Raw genomic sequence first — 27,887 nt, 5'->3', positions numbered from 1 at the left:
TTTACAGCACAAAAATTTGGTGTTTACAGCACTAAAAAGCTTTCTGAAAAGAATCCCACTGCACTGTCAAACCCTCAATACACATTAACTACAATTTTCAACTTGTAGCAATGGGTACAGACCCAAAAATAGAAGACTATAGAATGCAGCAGATACTATTACAGTAACATGTCTTTCAATAAAGGAGTTGCAAACATAAAGAACAAAAATAGAAGCCACTTCTCATTCATTCCTGCTTCTTTTCAGTGTAATCACACACATAAAGCTTTTTTTTTTTCCTCTTATCTCAGCTTTGGGTGTTAGCCTGCAACTCTCTTTCTTTTTCTGGTAATTTTCTCATTCTTATCACTCTTACAGAACTGCAGAAAATTCACACAATAGGATGCACTGCAACTACTCCACACCCAGTGCCAATTTTTATGTAGACTGACTGCATGCTTTTATCTCTATATCAATTCCAAAGTACCACCCCAAAACCTACCTTTTAATGTTTCACTTTCTCTGATAAGGAAAGCCCCAGGACCATTTCCTGGAGCCAGGAGTTGTCTTTCAGCATCTTTTCGGGTTATGTCTTTGAAGAACCATCTGAAAAGTATTTCAAATAGTTAGAACCACCTCTTTCCCCACCCACAAAGGATACACCACCAAAATGAAGAATTTTGTCAGAATTTGGAGACTGGGAGAACTTACTCTTCTGTTTCTAGGGTGTTTACTTTTGCTACATAGTTGCTGGGAATGAAACCTTCTTTTCTTGTAGTGAGCGATTTTGCTCTCCACCATTCTCCGGATCTGAAAAACAAACACAGTAGTATTCATAGGAAAGGAAAATGATAAATTGTTATTTAGGTTTTAGTCTGCTGAGAGCTTTGCCCAGGCTGGAGAGAGAAGCACAATCTTTCCTCTGAAGTCAAGAGTGCCCTGAGAAGCCACTGGCTCCACTGGATCAATGTTTGATCACAGTTACAGAGGCCAGTTGCCAAGTCAGAAAACTGTAGACTCAAAAGTTGTTTAGGTTAGAAGGGACTCAAAAGACCATCTATGTCATGGGCAGGAACACCTTCCATTGCAGCAGGTAGGTCAAAGTCCCATCCAACCTGGAATAACTAGCATTTATACTATCACACGTAAGGGAGGTCACTTATCTTTTATACACCCCTGGTATGAGTAGGACTGTAGAGGGAATTAGATGAGCCCAAAGAAAATCTGCAATACAACAACATTGTCATACTTACTCCTCAATAACTTTCAATTTTTCTCCTTTTTTGAAGGACAAGTCCTCTTCATGAATGCCATCATAGGGATACAAAGCTACCACAATGACTCCATGCTCCTCTGCATCTATAAGAATAGAAAGAAAAAGGCATGTTCACATCACTTTGCAGGCTGACATGGGCACAGCACACAGCTGTGAGATTTCTACAGAAACATACCTTGACTCACAAACCTCTGTCCTGGTAAGAGCTGTGCTTCTGGATTTGCCTACAATAAAATACATCTTTAATTAAGCAGTTTCAGATCTTAAATTACAATTACATATTATACAGTTGCTTTGGTAGCATCTCATATGTCTTAAAAGGAAATGCTCAGATTTTTTTCCCACCATTCTTCAAAATATATATTATACATAAAAATATATATTATTCACAAGACAATATAAAAATATAGTAAGTCCCCCTAGATTTTAAATTCGGCAGCTCAGACCTTGTGAAGGTGTGGCACAAGTTGTGGGGAGGAAGTTCACAGCTTTGAGACTTCTGCTGAAGAGGCTTTAGGTAGGGCAATTAAGCAGGACAGTTATTACTGTGTAGCTGTCATGCTACAGAACTACAAGTATGGTTATACCACTAAGACTGTGGAAGAAAAAAAAAAAAAGAGTAATTAAAAAAAAAAAAAAAAAGTGGGTTGTGATGTGTGTTCATTGACTGAGCACACACTGAGTTCACTGTGTCAGCTGGGGAGAGAGGAGAGCAGGGAGCCATTCACACCTGCAGAGAGCAGGTCCCTAAACAAGGGCAGGCAGGAGACACAGTTTCCTCAACACAGCAGAGAAGGTGGGGGAAAAAGAGGGTACCAGTCATGCTGCAAATCAGCAAACCCACTTGGTACCTAGCAGAATTCCCCATCCTTGAAATGCCAGGCAGCACTCATGGAACACGTTAGCCTGTTCCTAACACAGCACAGTGCTGCTCTCTTCACCACTGCAGCTCCCCTCCCACCCTTACCTATAAACCTCAGGCAAGGCCAAGGAGTGGCCTTCAGTGACTAAAGCTGACTAGAGCTGATAAAGAATCCCCCATGATTACTCCAGCCTTTAACTGGAATAACCAACACCTGGTTCCCATAGCTTTTAAAAACCCAACATCAATGTTTTAAAAAATGCATCTAAACTACTTCAGGTTTTCTTGTGTCATCTACAGACATAGTTATATCTACTCAAGCATTGCCAAATTACTTTTTTTTATGCAGAAAACTATGACAAACATAAAGTAGCAAATCACCATGTTTTAAATTTTATTCCTCTAGGTACTTATTCACTGAGAGTGAACTGCCCAACACTAAAAGCCCAGTTGTGGATTAATGGTAATTTGAATTTTTCCATGCATATGCTTTGGATTGAAATTTAAGTTATGCCAGTCATGCTTTGTTCTTGCTACAGGAGTTCTCTCCTGAGACTATCTACTTACTGGCCTTTGCTGTTTATTGGACGTTGGATCCCTCACATAAATAGTTCGTTCAGTTTTACGTACTGGTTGATTCTTCAAATCTAGCCCATCTCCATGCAGATTCTCTTTCCTTTTTGATTTTATACACCCCATATTTCCTGTTGAAATAAAAAAAGTATTAAACAAAATCATTGTGTTGTAAACCAAGCCCTTTCCCATGAAATCATCTGGGCTACATAGTAAAAATGTGCTTCCTTTTCATAAAAAATAGTTCATGGGAAAAATAACTGAAGGTTAGGCCCACACACTGATAGCTCTTTTCTGTTGCAAAGGAAAGAAATGACAGGTCTCAATCCACAGGTAAAGTAAATAGTTATTTACTATTTCTTCAGATTTTTTTATATTTTCTCCCCAAACTCCCAGCCCAAACTCCTTGTATCTTTCTGATACTTCTCTGAGCTTTGAAAAAGATATAACAAAAAAGCAATTATTGTAGGGATAACTTTTATCTGTATATTTAAAAAAAAGACTCTTTTGGAAGACATAGGAAAAAATTCCTGTCCAAATTCTGAGAACTGCATCTGGAACTAACGATGCCTGTATCTCCCCACTTCATTTTGCAGATGCCAGTCTAGCAGGGAGCTCTGTTTGATTCAAATCCCTGTCTCACATGAGGCTGATGACTTGTGCAGTCCCAGCTCCGTGGCAGACACGCTGCTACTGTGACCTCCAATAATGCATCTCCTTGTTCACACAGCAGCCTAAAATACCTGACATGTGTGCCAGTGACGCCAAACCCACCACACAAGGATGTCTTTTTCAGTACAATTTAGAAGGCTAATCCTTCTCTCAGGATGTGCATCCATGCTAAATCAGATGAGATACAGCTGTTAGCATCTGCATGACTGGAACCTGACTGCTAATCCTGTGATACAATTACATAGTACTCCAGCAAATATATACACAACATTATCTCTGCAATTCTCCCTCCAAGGAGAGTAATTATACTTACTCTTCAAAGAATCCACTACGAATGCTTTTCAACCATCTCCTTCCTTCCTCTCTCCCTCCTTTCAGGTCAGTGCTCTAATGCTAGGTTCACAGTCACATTTTCCCTTGCAGGCACACAGTCTCACTCCCCCCCTGCCCTAATTAATCTTTAAAGCCAGTTCTTTGAAGAACAATGTAAAACCTAAAATAAGAGCTTGGTGCAAATATAGGCTCAAGTAAACAAACACAGCTGGAGAAGCTAAAGCAGGTTGTAAGACTCATCCCATTTTTACTTTCATCTCTAGGATAGAAAAGGTTCATCAGGGTGAGCAGGTAAAGTAGTAGTAGAAGTGTCCATTGCCAAACACAACTGTTTCAATGGGATGGTGCCTTGCAGCTACAAAAATTAACCACATTGGTCTGGGTTCATATTAAGACTTTTCTTACTTTTGTAACAATACCTATGATAATCACAATCCTAACTGATTCCAAGAATAAACTGAGACAACAAGCAGTCCCACATGGCATGTCCTAACTTCCAAAATCACCTTCATTTAATGTCCTATCCTGCCACTGAGGAAATACTACATAATGACACCTGCACTGTCTTATCCACAGGTGGAATGTTTTCTTCTAAATATGACAGGAGAATACTTCCTCTCCTACCATTTCTGCAAATTATCTGTCACCTACTGCCAACAAGTCTTGGATGTCCATAAGATTTCAGCAGTGATCTGTGATCCTGGTTTAAAGCAGCATTAGAACCCATTGCTCCCCTTCTTGTCTCTTCTTGAACTAAAAATAAAAGGAATCCTACAGAAAATCAATAGGCACTGATCAGGCAGAGAATAAGGTTTCTCTTCTTGAGTGTCAACATTTCAGTGTTCCTACATTTTTTTGAATGCACTGGAGCACATCTTCATCCAGGAGCTTTCCTTAGAAGCAAATATCTCTAATGCTTAATTTTAATGCCTCAATTTTTTTAATGCTCAGCTCCATGTGGGTTACATACTAGTTATTTTGCAATACTGAGAAGGATTTTTAAATGTATTTGATTATTTAATATATATTTATTTTATTTAATTTTAATTAACTTATTTAATTTATTTTAATTTTATAACTGTGAGTATGTAGATGACTCTTGTTCTGTCATTAATGGTACATAGGAAATTCCTGTACACCCACAGGCAGACTGGTGTTTGCAAACTCACCCTAGACATCAGGAAGGCCAGTGTTTAATTACCTCCTGTATCTGCAAGATCAGGTATTTATTCACTTAAGTGCTAACCTTTTTGCTCTTGAATAGTTCTGCTTCTACAGAACAAACAGCTGAAGCGGAGGGCATGAAGTAATTTGATCTAAGTTGTCAGCCAAAAATCCCTTTCCCTATTCCTGTAAGAAATCTGAGCACATCTTTAGAGACTGCAGCATGCCCAGTGTCAGTCTAAACTCAGAGAAAAGCATTTTTTACTCAGATTTTTCTTCTGCAGCTGAAAGCACTTCCACAACTGTAAGTTAAACCTGCTGTGAGGCTGTGCTGATAAGCTGAAGGTTGACATTGACATTTGTTCATGACAGCTATGACTGATCAGTAATTACTATGTAGAGGTGATCACTCAAATACAGTTTGTGAGATGACCCTTGTGAAGGCTTCAAACAAAGAGAAGATCCTGAGCCTCATCAGGAAGTACTGTTTTTACTGGGTTCTTTTCCTCATAGAGATGAAAGTCCACAGTCCCCAAAGGACTTAGTTCTACATGAGCAAAAAGCCCCAGCAGTCGGTGCTGAAGCCCACACAGCTGATTCAAGGGGGTTATTACCCCTTTCACCCCAGTATAGCCCCAAGGACTGAACATTTAGCAGGAGCCAGCTGATAACAAGGGTTTACCTAAAGGTGAGTCCCACACCGCATTCTCCCAAAGCATCCCCATTCTTGCACTCCAGTTCTGCTCCAGAACACGAATTACAGCTTAGCATGTGGGCAACTGCTTCAGGAGTGGGATCCTGACCTAACTAAAATGCCAGTGCAGGGCAGAGTGTATAAATAAATAAAACATTTCACTTGCTGTAAATGTTTATTTGCCTAGCGCTCTGTTGCTGTGTCACAAGGAAATGTTTTGTGCAGATAAAAAGAGAAAGAGAACACAGTAAGCAAAGAGCAATACAGAGGGCCCAGCACCATGACAAACCAAAGTCCATTATTCTTTATCAGAGATAAAAATAATTTACACATCAAAGAAAATGCTGCCAGTTGCTACTCAGATGTTTCTCATTCCAACAGTTCTGCAATACAGGAGACACTATTTCCTATTCATGGTTTTCATTGATTGTCCTGTCCACACCTCTAGACATGAAAGATAAACACTGAATTAAAAGAAATTCTATTTAACATAGCTGTGAATCTTTATAAATAGATATCTAAAAAAAGCAACAGCTTCTCTTTTAATAAAGAGCATCCTGTAGTTCATGGCTAAAAGGTAAACACAAGTACTTAGGTTAACAGCTGCAGCAAGGTGGCAAGAATCTAGGTTCAGGCACCCTTCAAAAAGCCACAGGAGTATCCATAAGAACTGTCATGCAGAGCCTCTGCAGTAGGTTTTTCCAAGACATCAATTTTGATGTCTACATTTGCCTTGAATTTTCCTTCTCAATCCCCTATCTCATCTTGCTACTACAGCACTTGGGTCTTAGTTCCAAAATGGTTTGGGAGGAGCGGAGGTCAGAAACATTCTTCCTTAATTGCTGCCTGTCCCCAAAGTGGAATTGCTTTATATGCCTTTTTCTACACTTCCAGCAAAGTAATGTATCTAAAGACACAAGACTTCCTACTGCAAGCAGTCAAGTTTCATGTGACCATCCCCTGTCCATCCACCATCATCACCATTTCAGGTTTCATTTCACCCCAGTGCTTACCCTTTGCATCATCTACAAAGGTGATCTCATTTTTTGTTTTGGGTTCATAACCATTCTCTTCCTTTTCATTTTTGTGATTTTGTTGCATACAACATATATGGTGCATATTAGAAATTATTTCCTACAAAACCCACTTGATATGTCCAGTCTTTTCTTGATCAAAGTCATGTCTTCATGGAAATAATTCTCAAATCTTCATAGATTATACTATGGCCTTTCCAATAATAAGGTAACTTAAATAATTAGAACTACAACACTGAGCATATAAGCTCTATTTTATCAAAGAAGTATGTATTTTATCCAATAAATTTCTGTTGTTGAAAAGGTCAATAATGATGTATCTAAACACCAATGCTCTATATGGCTTAGGGTTTTAACAGGTACATAAATAAAATCAAATCATATTTAATTGAGTACGAAGAGTAAACTCTTCATTTAAACCACACATTTCTCATGCACAAGAATAAGGAAAAAAAATTAAGAACCCCCCCCAACTTACTCTGAGTGTTGATTATTGCTTTACATTTATCTTCGGGATCAAAGAACAGGAAGCAACTGTTTATATCTGTATATAAAAACCCAACCGGTTTCACACTTGGAGCTTTAAAGGGGGTTTATAGAGCAGAGGAGTAAGTAGTTTTATTTTTAATACCTATTTCAAAATTTGACACCAATACCATTGGCCTCCTCTGTTTTAAATGTTTCATACTGGCCTTTAATGCCAGTTGGTTTGCTGCTGCTTCACCAGTTATAGTCAGAGGTAACACAGTGATGTCTTCATCAGATCTCCTGAACTCCTGTGCATTTCCCTCAAGGTCAAGGCAGAAGTGTCCCGAAACTCAGAGTGATCAACTTAGATTAAAACTGCTGGGGAGGAAGGATCGTAAGCCTGCTCTGCTCAAGGACACAAACACCTGCTTTCTCAGAAGCTCATCCAACATTCTATGTCACTTCAATCAACTATTCAAATTCATAATTCTATGAAAAAAAAATTTAAAAAATCTTAAATGTAAGGACTTCATTTATCTTAACCTTCGGTGCTTACTTTCACTTTATGTTGATCTTTTTCTACATCATCTGTGCTACCCAAGTGTTGCAAGGATCTCCTTTTTCTCTGTTATTGGGTCTATGAGGAGGATTATTTCTGGGAAACCTAGGTTAATTTCTGACCCATCCTCCCATGGCAAAGCAACTGCCAAGGAATACAAAGCAGGAGTTTAACTAGAGGTGGTAAAGCTCAGAAATGGCTTATCAGTACTGCTCTACACATATTTGTGCCAATGAAGATTTGCCACTAGACCATAGTGAGAATAAGAGTGACAAAAATAAACTATCTGTGGTTGGGAGCAATATGAAAGCATCAGCTGGAGAGCGACTGAAAAGAAGTTGTCTTCTCTTTCTTGCCAGTCTCAGAAGTTGTTCTTATATCTGCAATTCACCATATATATCTATAGCTATATATTAATGTAAGAATATATAATATTATCTATAGATACACATTTCAATTTTACTGTAAGTCCTGACTGTCTGATAACTTTCATCAAATTAGACTCATGAAAATGCAGAAACCTGGGGTCAGCTTTCACTTTGAGCTTGTTTCACTTCCTACATCTTGTTTTTGCACTGGCGACCAGCATGGGGAACTTGAGCAGTTTCTTCCTCCCTTGCCTTTCTGCTAAAATGGTTCTGTATGTCTCAGCCAATCCTTGCCGCGTGCATTTTAATATCTTTTTAAATTTAGCTTATTTCTGTAGGTCTGGATCACCTCATCTCTGTGTCTCCCAAATGGAATTTATCCCTTATATGGGGATAGACACACAGGGACACAAATCACCATTTGCTCCCTGCAATGCTTAGGGAAAGGAGCATGGATAACCTGAATCTACTCAGTGCTGGCTATGACAGACTTGGCCTGTGTAGATTCCCACTGCTCCTCAGTTGTGAGAAGCTGCAGTCCAGCTGCCAGTATTTAAAAGAAAATGGAAAAATAATGAGGGAAGTCTTTTAACTGCCTCAATCATCTTTGTGGAAAAGGCAAGACAAAGTTAAAACAATATTTTGATATACATATCTATATAAACAGGCAAAGAAGAGAAACAAGTTAATCCTCAGTGTAACCAACATTACTGTGGCAGAAAAGTATGTAACAAGCACGTTACTGTAAAATTTCCTCAAAACCTGGTCTCACTTAAGTTAATCCCTCAAATTTTCCAAGGGTGCATGTCTGTTAGAGCAAGCCAACATAGCTATCTAGTTTATCAACCATGATTAGAGCAAAGGACCACCAATTACTCTCTGGGAAAAGCAGATCTGTTCTAGGCAGCACAATCACACTGCACAAGCTCAGAAGCAAGTTTGCCATGTTCCATTTTTAGAGACATTAATGGGCGATGGTGGGGAAGAACAAAATATTATTGCTGAAAGTTTTCAGAACCTTATTCTACTTGGCTTAGAAGTTGTCACATAAGTCCCAGTCCCAAAAATGTTTTGGAGACAATAATGGCATTTAGCCCTTCATTCTCTTGGGAGATTAGGAAGTAGTCACATCTCTCTCAGCCTCTCTTCTAGACTGTAAAGACCAAACCCTCTCAGTTTTTTCCACTTCCACTGATTATCCTAGCAGCCCTTCTTCACATCTGTTTCACTTTGAACCCATTCCTCTTAAGTACAGGAGGTTGGAGTTGTCCAGGTGTTTCAAGATGATTTTCAGCACTGCCTTGAAGCAAATAGTATTACTGTTTCTTCCATCTACTGATATACATCACTCACTAAATCCCAGAAATTAATTTATGATTTTTATACTTTCATCATGTTGGTCTGTCATAATCATATGGCCATCCAATAAAGACATCCAGGTTTGTATCACTTTTCATAACGACAAACTACTGCCACAGAAGACTCTCCTATCCCCTGTGGCATTATCCTAATATTACCAATATTAAATATGGCCATTACCCTAATGTTAAATTTCTCCCCATTGTTTTCCCAGGTTATTTGTCATGCACAATATTGTCAGCCACCTGTGTGTTTCTAATGTCTCTTAATATCACAAGGGGCCTCATATTTTTCATTGCAAATGAAAGTGCTTTTTAAAAGTCTCAGTGTAATGCTAATGCAACATCAGGAAACAGAAAGTGGTCCTGCTAAGAGAACAGTAGTAGTTCCTGTCTGCTGCACTTCCCCCTGTTCTGCTTCTTTCACAATTCCTTCCTTAGCAATTGAGACCAAGACAAATTCTACTTTGTCCATGCTATCTCAGATTATTTTTATGCTTTCCTATGCCACTTACAGAAAGCACAACTCTACTACCTCCATGCTCCCAAACACCTGCATTCCTACTACACTCATACATCTCTCATATTTATACTTTCTCTGCAATGTTCAGTTTTGAGTATTTCTGCCTCTCCTCTTCAGAGCCCTGATTCCCAACATAAATACACAACTGTCTCAGTCCAACTAAACCAGTCTGGGTAGGCAGACACCTTTGCTGAATCCTTTACCAAGCTGATACTGCTCTCAATGAAATTCTCACTACCCATGTCTCCTCTGTCATTTGGTGTCCTGCTTTTCTTTCCCACATTTGCCTTTGTACTGAAATGAGGGGTTAGGACTCTGCAATATTTATAGTCCACCTCCTTAAAATAAAAATTCAAGTTACAACAGGGCCAAAAGGTGAACTGCTATATAACTATATTGGAAGTGGTCTGTGGATTAGAATAAATAGAATGGTTTGGGTTGGAAGGGACCTGCAAGATCATCTAGTTCCAAGCCCCCTGCTATGAGCAAGGACACCCTCCACTAGAACGAGTTACTCAGAGCCCCATCCAACCTGGCCTTGAACATTTCTAGGGATGGGGCAGCCACAGTTTCTCTGGGGGCCTGTGCCAGTGCCTCACCACCCTCACAGAAAAGAATTTCTTCCTAATATCTAATCTAAACCTGCTCTCTGTTGCTCTGATTTTTTAGTTTTCTGATGTTTTTACATTTCTACTAGAGCTTTCTCATGAATTGTAAGAAAAACAAAGACAGATGTTTGGTAAATAATATATTCCTTCCAGGAGGAAGGACAAATTGATAGACTTCTAAGTTGACCACTGGGGTCAGAGAGGTGTTACTCTCATCCCCCAATCCCTGATCAAATTCCAAAGACTATATAAGTCAGAATTTCAAAATAAAGCTTCTTCTTTTTCTTGCTCTTAACCTGACAGGTGAGTGCCCTTCTTTTTGTGTCCTCTAGCAACACCCTGTCAGTTTAAAGCCATTCCCCCATGCCCAGTCACTCCATCCCTTATAAAAAAATCCCTCTCCAGCTCTCTTGTAGCCCCCCCTGTAGCTGCTCCCTGGAGCCTTCTCTTGTCCAGGCTGAACAACTCCACCTCTCTCAGCCTGTTTTCACAGGACAGGAGGAGTCATACAGCAAAAATCCCTCAACAGCTGACATAAGAACTGAAAACTTTTGGTGAGATAAAGTATCTGGAGTTGCCATACTGATGTGTATTGATGTGTTTCTGGAAAAGACAGACCCGTTCTGAGCAGCAATATCATATCATATCATATCATATCATATCATATCATATCAATCTTATTTCCTATATTCCCCATTAAAATTATTTTTATTTTTACTAGATGAGGCTTTTTAGGGATGCATTAGCCAACACAAACTAACATATTGCTATACTAAATGGCAAATAAGTGACTTAAGTTATCACATGTCAAACTTCCAATAGGAAGGAGTGCTTTGGTAAAACTAATTCTATCAAAGTAAACATTTTTCTATATTCAAATGGCCCTTTCCAACCTTTGCCTGTTTTGCCTTTGAGTGTCCAGGGAGAGGGTAACTTTATTCAGTGCTTGGCTAAAATACACAGTATTTGCTGGAGCTCATAAATGATAGCATTACACATATAATAAATATCATCATAGTTGATGACATGAAAGGTAGCTCTAACAGGGTTGGGAAGTTTTGGCCAAGAAAAACAAAAATATTCTATTTTTCTGTAAATTCACTACAGTTCTGTCTAGATTAGTTAAAATCTTGGTTTCATGCAGGAATTTTGGCAGTGGTTAAATACACATTAAAGTAAACTAAAATCAGCAAGAAACACTGAAAATAATGTCACTGTGGTGGTATAATGATGTTATAATGCTTTCAGAAGGATTAAAATAAAATCCTGAAACAAAACATCACACTGAAATGAAGCAGAATTTGTACAAACTACTGATCCTTGTTTATTCAATTGAAGAAAAAAAAAAACAACCTACCAAAACACAAGAAAGTTAATCTACAGAAGACTGTAATTTTGCTAGCCTTGCATAATAGACTTTACATATTATGAAAATGTTCCAGATTCATTTAGTCAGTATTTTTGGCACTAATTTTAAACCACGTCTTACATTAAAATAACATCTGTTTTCTGACCTTATAATACTTGCTTCATTTTATTACAATCATTTGCCTCAACTGCATCCTCCAGAATTTTGAATCAATATCAACAATGAATTAATTCACTTTGCCAGCCCTCAGGCAACCACATCTTCCATTTCCTTAACTTTTTTTCCACTGTACTATATCTTTTGAAGATAGGGGAAAAGGTCAAATAACATCTTAATTTGACATAACAGAATAAATACTTCTATCAAATTCTTCAAAAGGATCATATGACATGGAACAGAAAAGCTGTGCCAACACATTAACCAACTTAAAGCAAAGGTTCCCAAAATACTTTAAAGACTTTAAAGTGTAATTCAAGCTATAAGTAAAAATGTCATTTTCTTGACTGGTAAAAACTCTCAGTAATGACAAACAGCAGCCTCATATAACCAAATCTCCATTTCCAAATGAAAATTTGGCCAAACCACTACACTGAAAAGGATCAACATTCTCCCTAACTATTAGGAAGTGTCCCAATCCAGCTAGCAAACCCCAAGGACGACATCTACTTTCCAAGTTGAGTGTATCTATGATTCACATACTGGTTTTTTCAGCTTTAAATGGATGATTTTGGCAAATAATGGCAGTGTGTTAAATTTTCAGTAGTCTATATTTGCCTTGCCAATGTATGGGCATAACATGTAATATACATATTCATGTATGTATGTTGCTATGCATGTCTATGCCTGCGACTAAAAATAAGGATCCTTCTCCACTCCTTTTTAGTCATTACAGCAGTAACTGTGGTATAGGAAAATGAGAAAGTACCCATAAAAAAGACAAAGGTGTTGGAGTGAGGTCCAGGAGAAGCCCAAAGGTCTTCATCCTCATAGCAAGTGGCATGATGGAAGGATAGGACAAGCTTCACACAGTTTCTTTGGAGAACATAGATCTGGGAACTATCCTTCACTCTCAAGAGTAGTTACCTAGCTATTCATCCTCCCCTTGTCTTTCACAAACACTCTGCCTCCCAAAACAAGGTGTAGTTGAGAGATGTGCAACCAGAGCTTCTATGTGAGTCCAAAAGGCCTGGTTCATGCCCACAGTGGCTTTACTCAAGTGTTGATTTCAACATACTGTTTGATGTATTGGAAAGCAAAGGCACAACCACACAAATCATCTCAGTATTACTGTGCAGTGCCCCATGCCTGCATTTACAATATTACACATGAAAGAGAAATGAGAGCTTCTCCCTGTTATCACTGAGCCTCAGAAGACAATAAGAGACAAAGTGAACAACTGGCTAACTTTTTTGAGTTTGGGGAATCATCACCAGGCTGCACCCTAATGAGCTCTTCAGCTGAAATTTGTTACTCTGCCTTCTCCAGAAGGTGCAAAGGAAGGTATATTTACAGGTAGGAGCTGCTACTAGAAACCTTTGTCTCCTTCAAGTAAGGCAGCCTAATGCTCAACCTCCACATGCCCAGACAAAGGGATTGATGGGACTCTTGCTGAAGCAAATTATTAATAGCTACTATGACTAAGGGGAGAAGATAGTTATTTATGAAGGTGGCCTTCAATTAGTTAATATGTAGTTGGCAATAAAGACTATTTTGCAGTTGTGATCTCGTTCTTTAAAGTGTGCCTGCAATTCAAACCCATTGTTATACTGTAAACAGAATGCAAAGATCATGAACACCATGAAATTATCACAACATGAAATCATAGAATTGTTAAGGCAGGAAAAGACCTCTAAGATCAACAAGTCCAAACTATGTCCCCAACTGCCACATTTAGAGAGGTATTTTGAATGCTTTCAGGGATGGAGATCCTACCACTGCCCTGGGCAGCCTGTTCTAACACCCAACCACACTGTCAGTGGAGAATTTTTTTCTAATATCCAATCTAAATCTCCCCTGGCACAACTTGAAGCAATTTCCTCTTGTCCTGTTGCTTGCTGCTTGGAAGCAGAGATCCTACCTGCACACAACCTCCTTTCAGGGCATTGCAGAGAGTGGTAAGGTCTCCTCTGAAACTCCTTTTCTCTAGGCTAAACACCCCCAGCTCCCTCAGCTGCTCCTCATAGGATTTGTGCTCCAGACCCTTCCCCAGCTCTGTTGCCCTTCTCTGGACTTGCTCCAGAACCTCAGTGTCCTTCTTGTGGTGAGGGGCCTAAAACTGAACACACGATTTGAGATACGGCTTCAGCAGTGATGAGTACAGGGGGACAATCCCTGCCCTGGTCCTGCTGGCCACACTATTGCTGGTACAGGCCAGGATACCACTGGCCTCCTTGGCCACCTGGCCAGCTGGCTGCTGACCAGCACCCCCAGGTCCTTTTCTGCCAAGCCACTTTCCAGCCTCTCTGCCCCCAGCCTGTAGCGCTGTATGAGGTTGTTGTGACCCAAGGACAGCACCCACTATTTGGTCTTGTTGAACCTCATGCAACTGACCTCAAGCCATCAATTTAGCCTGTTGAAATACCTCATCATGTCAATAAAAACATGATGGAGGACAGCAAATTCACAGCCAGCAAGTGCTGATGAAGGTTTTGAGGGTGGTCTCATAGAAAGCATGCCACTTCTCCTTTGGGTTTATCTTCTGTGTTCAGTGTGTTTTATAAAAGAGAGAAATGGGGAACAGAACATAAGTGCATATTAGCTTTTGTTCTTTCAAATTCAGGTAACTATATCCCGAGGGAATAAATCAATTTTTATAAACCTTACCTGGTTTCATGCATTCTACAACCCACTTTCAACATGGATTATGATAGTTATGGCTGAATCAGGGCAGAATGACTTCTGTGTCAATGGATCCTTACTGCAACAGCCTCGCCATTGTGTAACTCATATTACTTTGCCCCATGTGCATTTCCCATTCTGCTTCATTGGTCAGAAGGCTTCTTTATCTGCTGTCAACTCCGTGTTTGAATGCTGATATGTACTCATGACTAAATTTGCAACTAAAACATAGCGTTCTTGTTATAATAGCATCATACTGTGTCTTGAGCACATCTAAAGCACTGAATTTCACAAAAGAGAAGCAGATTTTTTAAAACTATCTCCAAACACCAGAATACATTTAAATTGTAAAAGACAGTTACTTCTCCAGCAGATTGCATTGTGTTTCATTAGCTGTACAGCACTAGATAAACACAGACCTCTCCTGAAACAGAGGACATTGTACTGGGGTATGTAATATGGATTCAAGAATGAATTCTATGCTCAGATAAAAATTTGGGGTTAAATCATTCATGCTGATGTGAGCTAACACTCAGAGTACAGTTCCTCCTGAAAGTTTGCAAACATTGAACAAGTTTGTTCAAGTTGCAAGAGGAAACTGCAAGAGTTCTCAAAAACAAAACCAAAAACATCAGTGTCAAATTCAGTGCCACTAAATTACATGGCAGAAATGAATTTTTTTGCTGTTCGATCCCTGCAGGTATACTAGACCAGCATTCAGCACTAACTGTTAAAGTATCCACAGGAGGAACCACTTTGTCTCATTCTCACTGGTGTTAAGTAGCAGAATCTCTCTTGATTTCAAGGGTGTAAGAACATCCTCCAGGTACTGGTACTTCACAGAAGCCTATTTATAACTCATTCATTTTACTTAATTTTAAACTCTGTGTTAATTATTTTCCTTCAAGGGCGTGAATCTAAACCAGCAATGTACCAGTTAGTTTCTCACTCAGCTTAGTAAACTGTTTCAAGCAACTGCTGCAATTTGTGACACATGGGGTAGCACCAAAGGGTATCATCTGAACCAACAGTTTGCTGCAAACATGATAAATAGAATTAAAAGAGCTCAATGATTAGCAGTTTTGGGAGGTTTTTAGATTGAGTCCTTGAGATCAGATGGGTTTTTTTAATAGATACAAGTACACTTCTCTTAAGTCTACCAAACATATCCTGAGGGGCTGCAAAATTTCACTGATTCGGGTCTGAAAGCCTGTCATATAAAGAGGGAAACATGCTCTAACTAAAGTCTTGTGAAACTACATTCTCAAGCTGGGGTGGCAGTAAAAGGAAATACCTCACTTAAGGAAATATGTCACTGAATGAACATAAATAATTCACATCCAAGTTTCTAAAGCATATTTTTTCACATTTATTGCACACATGAGCATGAATAAAAAGTTTCTCTAAAGTTAACCAAAATTAGAAATATTTTACATGCTTTCTATTTTCATAAAGGAGTGTGAGTGAGAATCTGGAAGCTCTCTTTGAAGGAAAGATTGTAAGTATCTGGTGTGACAGTTCACTTGACTGTTCCTGCTTCAAAGTTTCTAAGGAAGAATTGAAGTGCTTCAATTTTAAACACAGATATGCCTGCAGATGATCTTTCTCAAGGGCAAGAATGAATAGTTTCCTGTATTACCAGGACAGCAACTATGAAAGTATATTAACTTGATTAAAGTTCTTTTATATTTGAGAGAAATCATTCTATACTGAACAGAAGATCTGACTAGGGGACAGATTTAAAGATGCATGTTGCATTTGCTCCATATGCTAATTTATTTCATTTTCAAAAATTGATTAATAATTTGACCTCTGCTACTATTTTAACTTCACCTTGAAATTTCTTGTTTTCTCACTCTAAAAACAACCAACATTTTTGTATTCACAATATACCACTACTGGATTGTGCAGCACTTAGTATTTTCTGTTATATCTAGTGCTGCTTAATGCTCAGTAGATAGCAGATGAAAACCTACCAGTTACAACCATAGCAAGTTTCACTGAACCAGGCTCTCATCCTGCAAGTGACAGCACACAGCTTGCAGACATCAGGAGACTCACACCAGGACTTTCTGCACAAAGGGCAGAACATGGACCATAAAAAAATAGGACAGCACTCCCAATATTTCTAGCTGATTTAGACTCACAGTACACAATAATTATTTTCACATTCATATTGCAAGAATTTCACAGCACTACTATTACAACCATACTGGCTGCTCATTAAAGTTTATAACCTTTATAACTTTACATAACTCAAGCATTCAGCTCTCAGGCAGGACATGTGATTATGCTATACTCTGAAAAACTGCCTTAGATTGTGCACAAGCCCCAGTGTTTAAATGTGACTTCAGCACTCATGGCCCATGCAGCTAATTTTCAAAGCAAGAACTAAAACCAAATCAGTGTTCACAATGGTTATCCAAGTTTGTTTCAGGAGAACAATAATGAGTCCACAACTTGCATTTCAATTCCACAGTATTAAGTGTTGTGCAAAGAAGATGCTTTAAATATTGGTAAGACTTCTTCATTGTTTGGCCATGCATGGGAAGTTCTCAGGACAACATAAACCATATGAGAAAAGGTGTAGGAGGGGGGGCCAAAATCCCTAAGAAATCAGAATTGGGGTTGATACTGAGAAAAAAATTAAGCAGGAAGACTCCAAAAGCAAAGAGACAAAAAGAAAAAACAATCAAATAAGAATGCAAAGGGTAATAAATAATTGGGTAGAGACAATTATAGTCCCTAGGAAAGCATATATTCTCAATCAGTATGACAAGATATTGAACACGTAATAAATGTACATATTCTGAGGTATGAAGAGAAATTACTTTCCTGTGTCATACCATACAAACCACCTGCTTTTATTGCAGGAGTATGAAAAAGGACCTTTCACTCATCCAAATCTAGTCCAATACATATGATTTGAATAAGCCACTCAAATGCATTTTTGACACTTGTAGCCTTGCTTAAATGTTCCATTAGGAGCAGAAGTATCCTGCCTGAAGCACCCTTTTCCCACTTGTTCACTCAACCAAAACCTTTTCTGCTGGTGCCAGCTCCATTGAACTAGGTTCTTCTAAACTTGCACTGCCTTCTCAAAGCTAAATTTCTTAAGTTTCACTTTCTGTGGGGTCACTGTGTGGGCCACACCAACACCAATGAGCACAGAATATCAAACCTGCAATCCTGGAGCAAGAGCTGTTGTCTCAGCACCACATCCCCACAAGACCAAGATTTGATTTCTTCTCCACAGGCCAGCACAGATGCGGATAAATCCATGCTTTGCTTCCTTGAACCAGAAGTGTTTACAAGGAGGGTCAATGCTGGCTCAAAAACTTTTTACATGCACGACTACACAGCACACAAAACTGTGCATGCAACAGAAAAGAAACGTGAACAAAGAAGGTCAAAGCAGCATCACAAGAAGGGCAGACAAAGTGGCAGGGGACAATCCACACTGACCATTTTCATAAGAGAAACCAGTTTTAAGTCGGTTTGAGGTCACAGCTTTAAATCAGATGTGTCAAACAGAAGTTAGCAGTCTCTAAAAATCAATTACACCTACACATAAACTGTACTTTAGACACAAGAATCTTGCTGACCACCTACAGAAATACAAAGTTGCCCTTAAACAAGGCACAGCCTTAAAATACTCTGAAGACCATCAGCAGCCAGGTTGCAGGTTGCTACTCCACTGGACTTCACATCTCTTCCAGTAATTCTGGATGAGTAATCCTTGATAAGTAGTTTACAAATGATAATTAGATTATGAAAGGTGCTTTCCCAGAAAGGGAAAAGAAAATTTGCTGCAGACATCTAAATCAAGAGATGAAATAAACAGTTTATAACACTGACAGTCCTGAAGACAAAACTGGAGAGAAAGAAACAGCAGAATGATGTTGGCAAAAAAAAAGAGAAAACAAACAATGATGGGCGAAGAAAAAAAGGAAGTCAGCAGGGTAAAGACCAAAACATGGATTTTTCCAGGAAACTAGGGAGAAAAAACCTCAAAACAAACAGCACATTATTACTAATGAAGACATTTGAAGCAGTGTGCGTCGAGGACTTTTTTGGAAACACTGGTAAGCTTTATAGCAGAGGGAGGGGAATTGCTCCCGAGGAAACTTAGCAGGAGAAGAGGCAAGCTCTCCTGGTCAGGCATAGTGGGAGCACTGCTATCTACTGCATGCCATCAATCAGGCCATCCACATCGCAAGAGAAATGGGCTTAGAATTCACCTCAGTATGACTTGGTGCTTCTCCACTGGTGCCAGAAGAGCTGCTGCAATCTCTCTTGAAGCCAGTGCAAATTCAGCTGGACAGAAAAAGGAGGACAAATTGCCACACCAGCAATCCAGCAGAAGAGTTGCTTAAAAGGCAGGTTTTCCAGCACCCCTGACAGGCTGCAATGCTTCCCTCCAGTCTTTGCACAGTTCAGCACATCTTTTGCAATGATAAGCCTGGAGTTACAAAAATGTACTTTGAATCCCATTTGCACATTCTGCTACATCACAACAGCACATTCAAATGACTCTTGCAATGTATTTTGAACCAGTCGAACACAGAACATCCAATATAGGATTTCCTCTTTCTCCTGCCCATCCCCTTCCTGTTTGTTTACCAAAAACTTTCACTTCCTCAGTGACACTGACACCAGCTCTGGCGATCACTTAACCCTGCTTCTCTGGTCCTCCTCCACTCATACCTGAATCACAGCTCCCTGGGGCATTTAGTACTTACTGAAGGGTTTTAAAAATCCATCAAAACACAGGGTAAGGCTGGGGCTGCCCTGGAGAAAACCATTTTCTGTCCACTGGATCTAATGAATATAAACTTCATGATTCTGGCAAGGGACACTCGGAGCAGGCAATTTCAATATATGCAATAGATGGGCTACTATAAAGATCTTTCCCAACTCAGTTGATCCTACCAAGAAATATTCTTTTTGTCTGAATTCAGTAAAACTTAGCCATAGGTCAGACCTACTGATTTATAAATGTGTTACCACTACATAGGAATTCACTCAAACATATTATTTAACTTTTGGTATTAATTTTGTTCTGAGCCCCTAGTACAGTCATAATTGGAAAGAGAAAACCTGCATAGCAGCCAAATATATTTCTGCATTAATTCCTGTGATACCATATTGCTTCAGTTTAAACCTAAGATAAAACCTGAATAAGATTTAATTCAAAAAAACCAAACCAAACCAGATTTGTATTCACCTATCTGTACAAACTAATGAAGGAAACATGAAAAAAGCAATAGATTGTAGATACCACATCAGAAAACCCACTTTACAGATTATGCTTTTTTTGACGAACTTCCTGAAACAGCTTTTTTTAAACCAGCAAAGAAGTTAAAAGCACATCCCAGAGGGAGTCCTTTCCCTTCAAAATTTTATCATTTCCATACTTAGAGCAGCCCTCTAAAACAGAGAAAACTGCAGAAGGTGCCATCGCAGAAGAGTAGATGCATCCCATACTTCAGCGTCTGGGGTGAACTATCACGTGTTCCAGTTTAAGATTGCCTATCACAGCTGGCCTTTGCAAATTAAAATAAGAAATTCTACAATATGTCAACCACAGGAAGAAGTAGCCTTCTGCCACATGCAGCAGAGACCATAGAGGAAGAAGAACACTTTGTTCAGAGTGTTTATCATTGTAGTCCTTTGAACTGAAGATGTAAGACAAGTGTGCTGCACAAACACAGGAACCAATTGTAGATACTTAAGATGCCAGCAGTTTGAAAAAGATAGGCAATGCTGACCTAAGGGAGAGCAAAGGCTGGCCTGGACAGTACTAGTCCACCCTTTTAACCCACCAGTGAAATGAGATCTACCCATTACTCCCTCCACCTTCCCCTAGCGTCCTCCTTCTTTTCTTCCCAGCGAAGTGTTACTTTGTGTCAAAATACCTTTTTTCTTCATTTGTCTGACAAAAGTAACCAATCTATTTACTTCTATGACCAGTTCTTTAGGGCACAAAACAAATACAAGTATCTCATAAATAACTGGAGGAAAGGCTTCCAGGACATGATGAGTTCTGCTTTTGCGTTTTGTTCCATGAAGCCACATTTTTCAGGAAAGATGCTGAACTCAAACGTGAATAATTCAGTCTCGGAAATTACAGCATTTAATGACAATGTCAACAGGAAATGTATCTGAATCAGGCAGAAATAAATATGAAAGCACAGACCTTTCCATCCTTCCCTGAAGGACAATGAAGTTTAAACAAGGAACAGTCACACTAAGGACAGTTACATTGCATTTGTCTTTTATTAGTACAGGGTGATTTCTTTGAGAGGGCACCATTGCTGTTTACAGGGTGGCAGACTCCTTCACCCTGTATGCGTCATTAAAGACTGTTTTCATACAAATGCAATTTTACATTTTTATCTCCTGTTTCCTGTGGTATGGCTTAGCAAGTCTGGAAGCCATTCTTATTATACCATCCCTAGCATTCCTACATTCTCATTAAAGAGGGGACAGAAATAAATGGAAGAAATAGGAAGTAGGAAAATGATCAACAGGACAAAAATCCTAATTTCCAGCTGGGCAACTGCTTTTTCCTATAGAATGAAGCTTTTTTGCTTAGAGACAGAAATCCCACAGAAGCAATATTACAACAAATGCTGCTTAACAGAATCACATGGTTTGGTGTAATTATTTACACACTCAGCTTCATTGCTTCAAAAGGAAGTATCATTCCCTGCATGTAAAGCTCACACAACGCTCAGGATCCCCTGCCCACAGATTCTCCTCCCATCCCTTGCATTAGCACATGACAGCTCACATCCTTCTGGGATCTCTGTAGCAGCAGACATCCATTTCTGTGTACAGCCATGCTACCACAGCAGATTGCTAGGAATCCCAGGTTACACCTAACGCCCACCCCATTAATTAGTTAGTTAAGTTAGTCAGTTAGTTATTCCCCATGTGCTTGTCTTCTGTGTTCACTCAGTTTTGAAAACGGCCCCCTGAACCTCAAGACTAAAAATGGCTTTACAACTCCCTGGACAGAAGAAAAAAAGTCACTCAGTTACTCAGGATATGCACATATGGGAAAGAGGAAAGATCTCATCCCCTTCCCAGATCACCTAGCCCTTTGACAAAAGCAAAACTTGTCTCATGATCAGCATGTGTTCTTCCCAAAACCTCAAAGATTCCGACTAAGATTCAAAATAACACGCAGAGTAGAGGCAGGCAAAGATCTCTTTTCGTGACAGCAATGGAATCACATCTGAGATTAAATACGGCAGGACTTAAACTTTCCCAAATAACTACAGAGAGGTCAATGTTGCTTCCTGATGTGCCTCACAAGAAGGGCCAGGGGTAGCATCTCTGATTTGGTGAGACACCCCACTGAAGAATAGGTACTAAGCTGAGCCAGGAAGACCTTGGACTTGTTTTCATTGCCTATCACAGGAATTGCTCCCCACAAGACTTGCTGTTCTGTGATGCCATTTAGCTTAGAGGAGTCAGAAAGGCCATAGGAAGAGAGGTCACTACAATTACATAGATAAACTGGGGAGGGGGGGAAAGTACTATGAAGGAGTTACTTATACATTCATAAATGCTGATCTATTCATAAATATCTGCAAGGAATGGTTTCACATTTATGGAAACTCCCTTGAAAAGGGTAACATTAAACCCCATAGTATTAAACAACTTGAAGGCAACAGGGTTTAACTTCACACTGTAAAGTTTCACAATTGATTGCTTTGTCAGAAAGAGTCATTGCACAACTCCATTGGTCAAGGGCCTCAAAAAGGAAGGCCTACGCCTTACCATGTTTTCTGTATATTTCTGTAGGAAAAACTTCTTATTGACTCAAAAAGTAGAATAACTTGAAGCCAACCAGCTACTGTATAAAGATGATAATTCTGTTAACATGGTTAAAACAAAATTTATTCCAACAGCACACAATTAAAATAGATTTTTACGTTATTAAATAAATATTTTTTCCTAACTAGTCTGTAGCTCACAAAGTTGAAACAGAGAAAGAAAAAAAGCTTTAAATCTCAGAAGAGATCCATAAAATGATACGTCTTTTGATCTCACAGTTCATTAATTTCAATCTTTCTCCAAGGTTTCATAACATCCTATTAACAGTATCTAACTCATCTCTAGCCTGTTGCTACTTTTTCAGAGAAAACTATTTGATTTTTTTTTCTCATCCATACTTTCAATGCTGTTGATAGTACGTATTAAAGAGATAACACCTATTCTGTCCTCAGTGTTGGGATGGAAACAATCCACACAAACACAATTCGACTCTCCTTTTGGTAAAACTGAGCAGTGTTTTCCCAACATAGCTCTGCAATTTCTCAACACATATCTTCTGCTTTTTGCTTTAACCCTACAGTGATACTGTGTTGAGTGCAGACTTATCTACGTGGCACTTTTACTTTATAGATACTTTTAATTAACATTACTATGCCTAAATTGCAAAAGTGTTACAGGCACTTGATGGAATCAAGCTTAAAAAATTTAATTTTCAATTTGTATTACGACGCCCATTAAGATATACATTAAGATTGGTCAGAGTGCTTCTCTTTCTGCAAAGGTGGCAACAAAAGGCAGGAGATGGGATATTGATTAGGGTTTCAGGTGAAACCAGCTCTGTGCTCCTTATGTACATCCAGGGAATATAACCTGGCTAAACAAGTTTTGAGTGTTTATCCCTTTGGTCTTTAGTGCCAACAGAGGGGAGTGAGGCAGCAAGACGAGTTTGTGCCAACCCATTCACTGCAAACGCTTCAGAGATGGAATTTCAACAGAAACTCTGAACTGCTTTACTGAAGGTCCAGCATCAGCCGCTAAAACCTACAATTTTAAGGCGAAAACCTTTCAAGACCATTCCTCAGGACCTGTAAGAGTAGCCTGCAAGAAACACCGTGCCCCAAACATCACAACACCATCTTCTATCTTTCCTTTAACTCCAAGCACATTTGAACACACAGTTAAAGAGGAAGAAGCTTCAACTTGCAGAACGCACCAGAAATTATGCTCCTCGAAAAAAAAGCAGCGTAAGAAGGAATACCCAGGGATCACATCAGCTCACCTTAGCCAAGGCTATTGCTTTGGCTTGAAACGCCGAGTGCAGCGAATTAACCAGCGAATTTCACACGCTCCCGGGCACCAAACAGCCAGAAGGCTCCGGATCACAGCAAAAGCCAGGCAAAATCACGCTTTTGAGAATGATTCTTTTATCCCAAACGCGCTTATTTCCCTTCAGAGCCCATCCAGTCCTAGCGGGCGGGTCGGGCGGCTGCGGCAGCTCCCTGAGGGGGCAGGAGCGAGGGAGAACCGCCCGGGAAGCTCCCGGGGAAGGCACTTACTTTCCCGGGCGCGCAGGCAGAGCGGAGGGAGGGCGGGGAGCGCGGTGTCGCGGTGTGCCCGTGTCCCGGTGTCCCGCTGTCCCGCTGTCCCGGTGTCCCGCTGTCCCAGTGTCCCGCTGTCCCGCTGTCCCGGCGGCGGGCCGGGCGCTGTTCTGGCTGCGCGGGCGGGGCGCGGCCGCGGCCGGTTCGCAGCGCGGGGACTTCCTGCTGCCGGCAGCATTTGCATGTGGGGGACAGCGGGGACAGCGGGGACAGCGGGGACAGCGAGAGAGCGAGAGAGCGAGCGGGGGGCGGCCCCGGGCCGGCGGTGAGGCTGTGCCAGGGGCTGCAGAGGGGTGTCGGGGGTCAGCCCCGCCGGTTTTTTTTTTTTTTATTATTAAATTCCCCCGAGCGAACATCAGCAGGGCAGCGCCCCTCCTCTAAAAGTTAAAAACTCTGTTAGTCTTGTCTTGTTAGGCTGCCTTGTTCCACCAACCAAAAAACCATATTGAACTTCAAAAATCCGCTCTAAGCAGCTTCTAAAGTCCATTGGAGGCTTGGTTGAGAGAAACAAAGAGCAAGTAAGCTTATCTTTCAATTTTTTTTTTTTTTTTTTTTTTTTTTTTTTTTTTTTTTTTTTTTTTTTTTTTTTCTTTCTAAATGATTTACTAGCCTGGTGAAAAGTGAAATAAAAAATCTCACAGGTCAGCAAAACAGGAAATATGAATGCGTGGACGTAGCAGGCAGAGGATGCAGGTGAAAAGCTTTGCAAGGGCTAAAGTCAAGGTGTGGTGTGTGCGCTGCCAGGCCGCCTGGGCGAGTTCAGCTCATGGAGATTTCTAAGGCAGGATTTCAAATGAAAAGCGTTTTAGGTTTCCCTATAAAAGTGTTTGGATAATGGATCAAGTTTGAGAAACAAGTCAAAGTGTTACAAGATGCAAGACACTCAATGGCACCTCCGTACACTTTCCCCAAGTCCACCAGCACAGCCTAACTGTGGGTTGGAGTGGATGTGGGAGCTGGTGAGGACTTCTAACAGGACATCCAAACAGCTGAAAATAGCTCGGTGCAGCTCACAGCCTGCTGGGTTTATGGGGAGAACCTGATTAATGCCGATAGGACTTACAGATCTTTGGTGCTGGTGTAAAGGACTGCCACTCATGGGGATGTGCAGCTGGCACAAGCGCTTCACTCTGGTTGGGGTGTGCTGCTGCAGTCCCCTCTCAATGCCCTGGCTCCTGCACACAGGTCACTGCCTTCATCCTCTAGAAGACTCAGTCCATAGAAGCAGTGATACCATAATCTGTCACATTTCTTAATCAGTCACAGACGTCCCTGTGTAACTCTGGGAAATAATGGGCAAGAGTTTCTGATCTTTTTTGAATTGTATCATCAAGGATTAAAATAATATTGTGTAAATGCTCAGTGTTAGACCAGCCTCTAAAAGTATAACAATAAGGAATTCCTCAAGTTCTCTTAATAAAAAGTTGGTAAATATTTTCTCCCATCCCCCAACTTAGGTAAAGCTATTTCATAATAACAATAATAAAAAATAACAATGAGACAAACCAGACAACAACCTTTTTCCCAGTAGAAAGTTTATACAAAAAGGAAAGATCTGACTAAATATAAATTGACTTTGTTTTGGGGATTTCTTTTGGTAGGAAATTTGGATTCCAAAAGTTTATGTAAAATGAGCTATTTCTGTTTGGAAGTGCACTGTTAGTACCTCATGTTAATACCATTTTCTTCTGTAGGGCAAGCACCTTGATCTTGTACCTTTCTTCTTGGAGAAGTGCACAGATCTTACACAGATCCCACATCTGTCTAGTTTCCCCCCCTTTCCTCTTTATTTCTTTGTTTCATTATCAGGTATTCCACTGAGTTTAAAATTCACCTTCTTCTAACAAACCACGGGTGAAAATAAAATTTAGTTTCATAAATGCATAATAGATTCCAGCAGTCTAGTAGAATACAATCTTATCTATGATGTGAATAATCTGGAAAAATAAAAGAAGTGCTTACTTACCCTTAATAGTTTGCTGTGCAATAGTAAATTAAGGAGATGTAGAACAAACTCATCAGGTTTGCTCTAAAAGAACTAATATGAAGAAGGGTTAGAGTAGAATAAATACATTGTGCTTTATAAATTTTTTTAAAAGACAGGTTGTTAGTATTATTTGAAATGTTATGGGTTTATGTATCCTTGTTCCCACTGTTAAGAATATGTACAAAATCTATTTTAGAAAGCATAAGCAGGAAAGGAACTTTCTCTCTCATTATATATTCATCAAAAGGGAAAAAAAAAAAAAAAAAAAAAAAAAAAAGCTGATTCCAGCCTCACTACATCTGTAGGTCAGCTGTTCATCACGTTTTAAATGTCTTTGTGCATAGATCAAGAGAGATGGGGGATGGTGTAAAATGGGGCAAGAATGAAACGTCAAGCCTGTCACTGTAAGGGAAGTCCTTGCAGGAAGGACTGTGAGTCACATTAGCCAGCCAGTGTTCATGCCCAGCAATCGATTTCCCACTCTGGGAAGATTTGACTCCCAGACAATGTCTCTGCTGCTGAGTTAGGCATGGCTGCAAGGCAGTGCTCCAATGTGGAGGCCAGCTGGCAATGGAGGAGCCCACGTCCATGCTCTTGGCATCCAGAATGTGGGGACTACCCCAAACGGGCCCATGTGTCCTGGTTTCTGCTGGAATAGAGCTCATTTTCTTCTTATTAGCTGGTGCAGTGCAGTGTTTTGGATTTAGTATGAGAATTATGTTGGTAACATGCTGTAGTTTAGTTGTTTATGATTACCTAAACTCAAAACTTTTTCAGTTTTCCATGGTCTCACAGTGAGCAGGTGCACAAGAAGCCAGGAGGCTTTTGAACTGGCCAAAGGGATGTTCCATACCTGTCATACCCAGTATATATGTATATATATATAAAATATTATATTATTGTATACTGGGGAAATTGGCCAGGAGGGGGCTGGTCATATCTTGGGGGTGTGCTGGGCACTGATTAGTGGGTGGTGAACAAATCTATTGAACAATACTTGTTTTTTTCTTGGTTTTTATTCCTCTCTCTTTCTTTCCTTTTCATTACTACTACTACTACTACTAGTAGCAGTACTACTATTAATACTACTACTACTACTATAATTATTCCTTTTTACTTTGTTTCAATTATTAAACTGTTTTAATCTCAACCCCTGAGTTTTTACCTTTTTCCAGGTCTCCTCCCTGTCCCACGAGGAAGGGGGCAGTGAGCGAGCACCTGCCTGGTACTTAATTGCCTACTAGGGTTAAACCACAACACCATGTTGACTTTCAGGTCAACTCTGGAATATTTTTTGAGAGGGGTAAGTGGCCTGGGCCAGGGATGAGTGGAGAAATTTGTCAGTAGACTCAGAGGGATGTCCAATGATATTTGGTTGGGCACTGTTAATTACTGACTTAATGAGCCTTGTAGGGTCCACACCAAACCCTCTCCATACCTGTGTAGATCCCAAGGAATACCTGGTTTCATTCAATTAAAGAAAAAGCAGGGGAAAGATCACTTTGTTCAAAAATAGATTTTCAAGGATTTTAATTCTTTATGAAAGAACAGGGAAAGTTAGAGCACAGACACATGTAAAGCTAAAACTTTTAGATATCTGGCTGTTTTGTATGAGCCAGAGTTGTGGAATCACAGTAGACACAGCCTTTTCTTTAGAAATTCCAGCACTTACACAGTCACTACTTGTATTGTTTTTCTCATGGTCTTATCTCAAGACATTATCGTTAAGTAAATTGCATATTGTCAACACGCTTCATAATAAGGTAGCAATTTTTAAACAAGTAGTAAAGAGTGGGTTATAATAAATGAGATACAAGTCACGCAATCATTCTTCAC

The 27,887-nt window shown here is 39.8% G+C and overlaps 1 protein-coding gene across 4 annotated transcripts in view; it reads right to left on the bottom strand.

The window, feature by feature from the left end:
• LYN (LYN proto-oncogene, Src family tyrosine kinase) overlaps nt 1-25,045 on the bottom strand; it is a 50,812-nt gene extending 25,767 nt beyond the window's left edge. Inside the window, exons 1-6 of one of the 4 annotated variants that reach the window (XM_083874957.1) lie at nt 24,023-24,391; nt 2,685-2,821; nt 1,431-1,479; nt 1,233-1,338; nt 691-789; nt 482-585 (exon numbers count right to left, since the gene is read on the bottom strand). In XM_083874957.1, coding sequence (XP_083731083.1) covers nt 482-585; nt 691-789; nt 1,233-1,338; nt 1,431-1,479; nt 2,685-2,821; nt 24,023-24,248 — 721 coding nt within the window. In that variant the 5' untranslated portion in view covers nt 24,249-24,391. Of the gene's footprint in view, nt 1-481; nt 586-690; nt 790-1,232; nt 1,339-1,430; nt 1,480-2,684; nt 2,822-18,919; nt 19,207-24,022 lie in introns of those variants that run through there. The other 3 variants (XM_083874958.1, XM_083874959.1, XM_083874956.1) reach the window with 3 other exon arrangements.
• Between the last annotated feature and the right edge of the window lie 2,842 nt (nt 25,046-27,887).

The sequence above is a fragment of the Zosterops lateralis genome (genome assembly GCF_965231275.1).
Source record: "Zosterops lateralis genome assembly, chromosome: 1".
In the NCBI taxonomy this organism is placed as follows: Eukaryota; Metazoa; Chordata; class Aves; order Passeriformes; family Zosteropidae; genus Zosterops; species Zosterops lateralis.
This window is presented reverse-complemented; position numbering and strand designations above follow the sequence as displayed.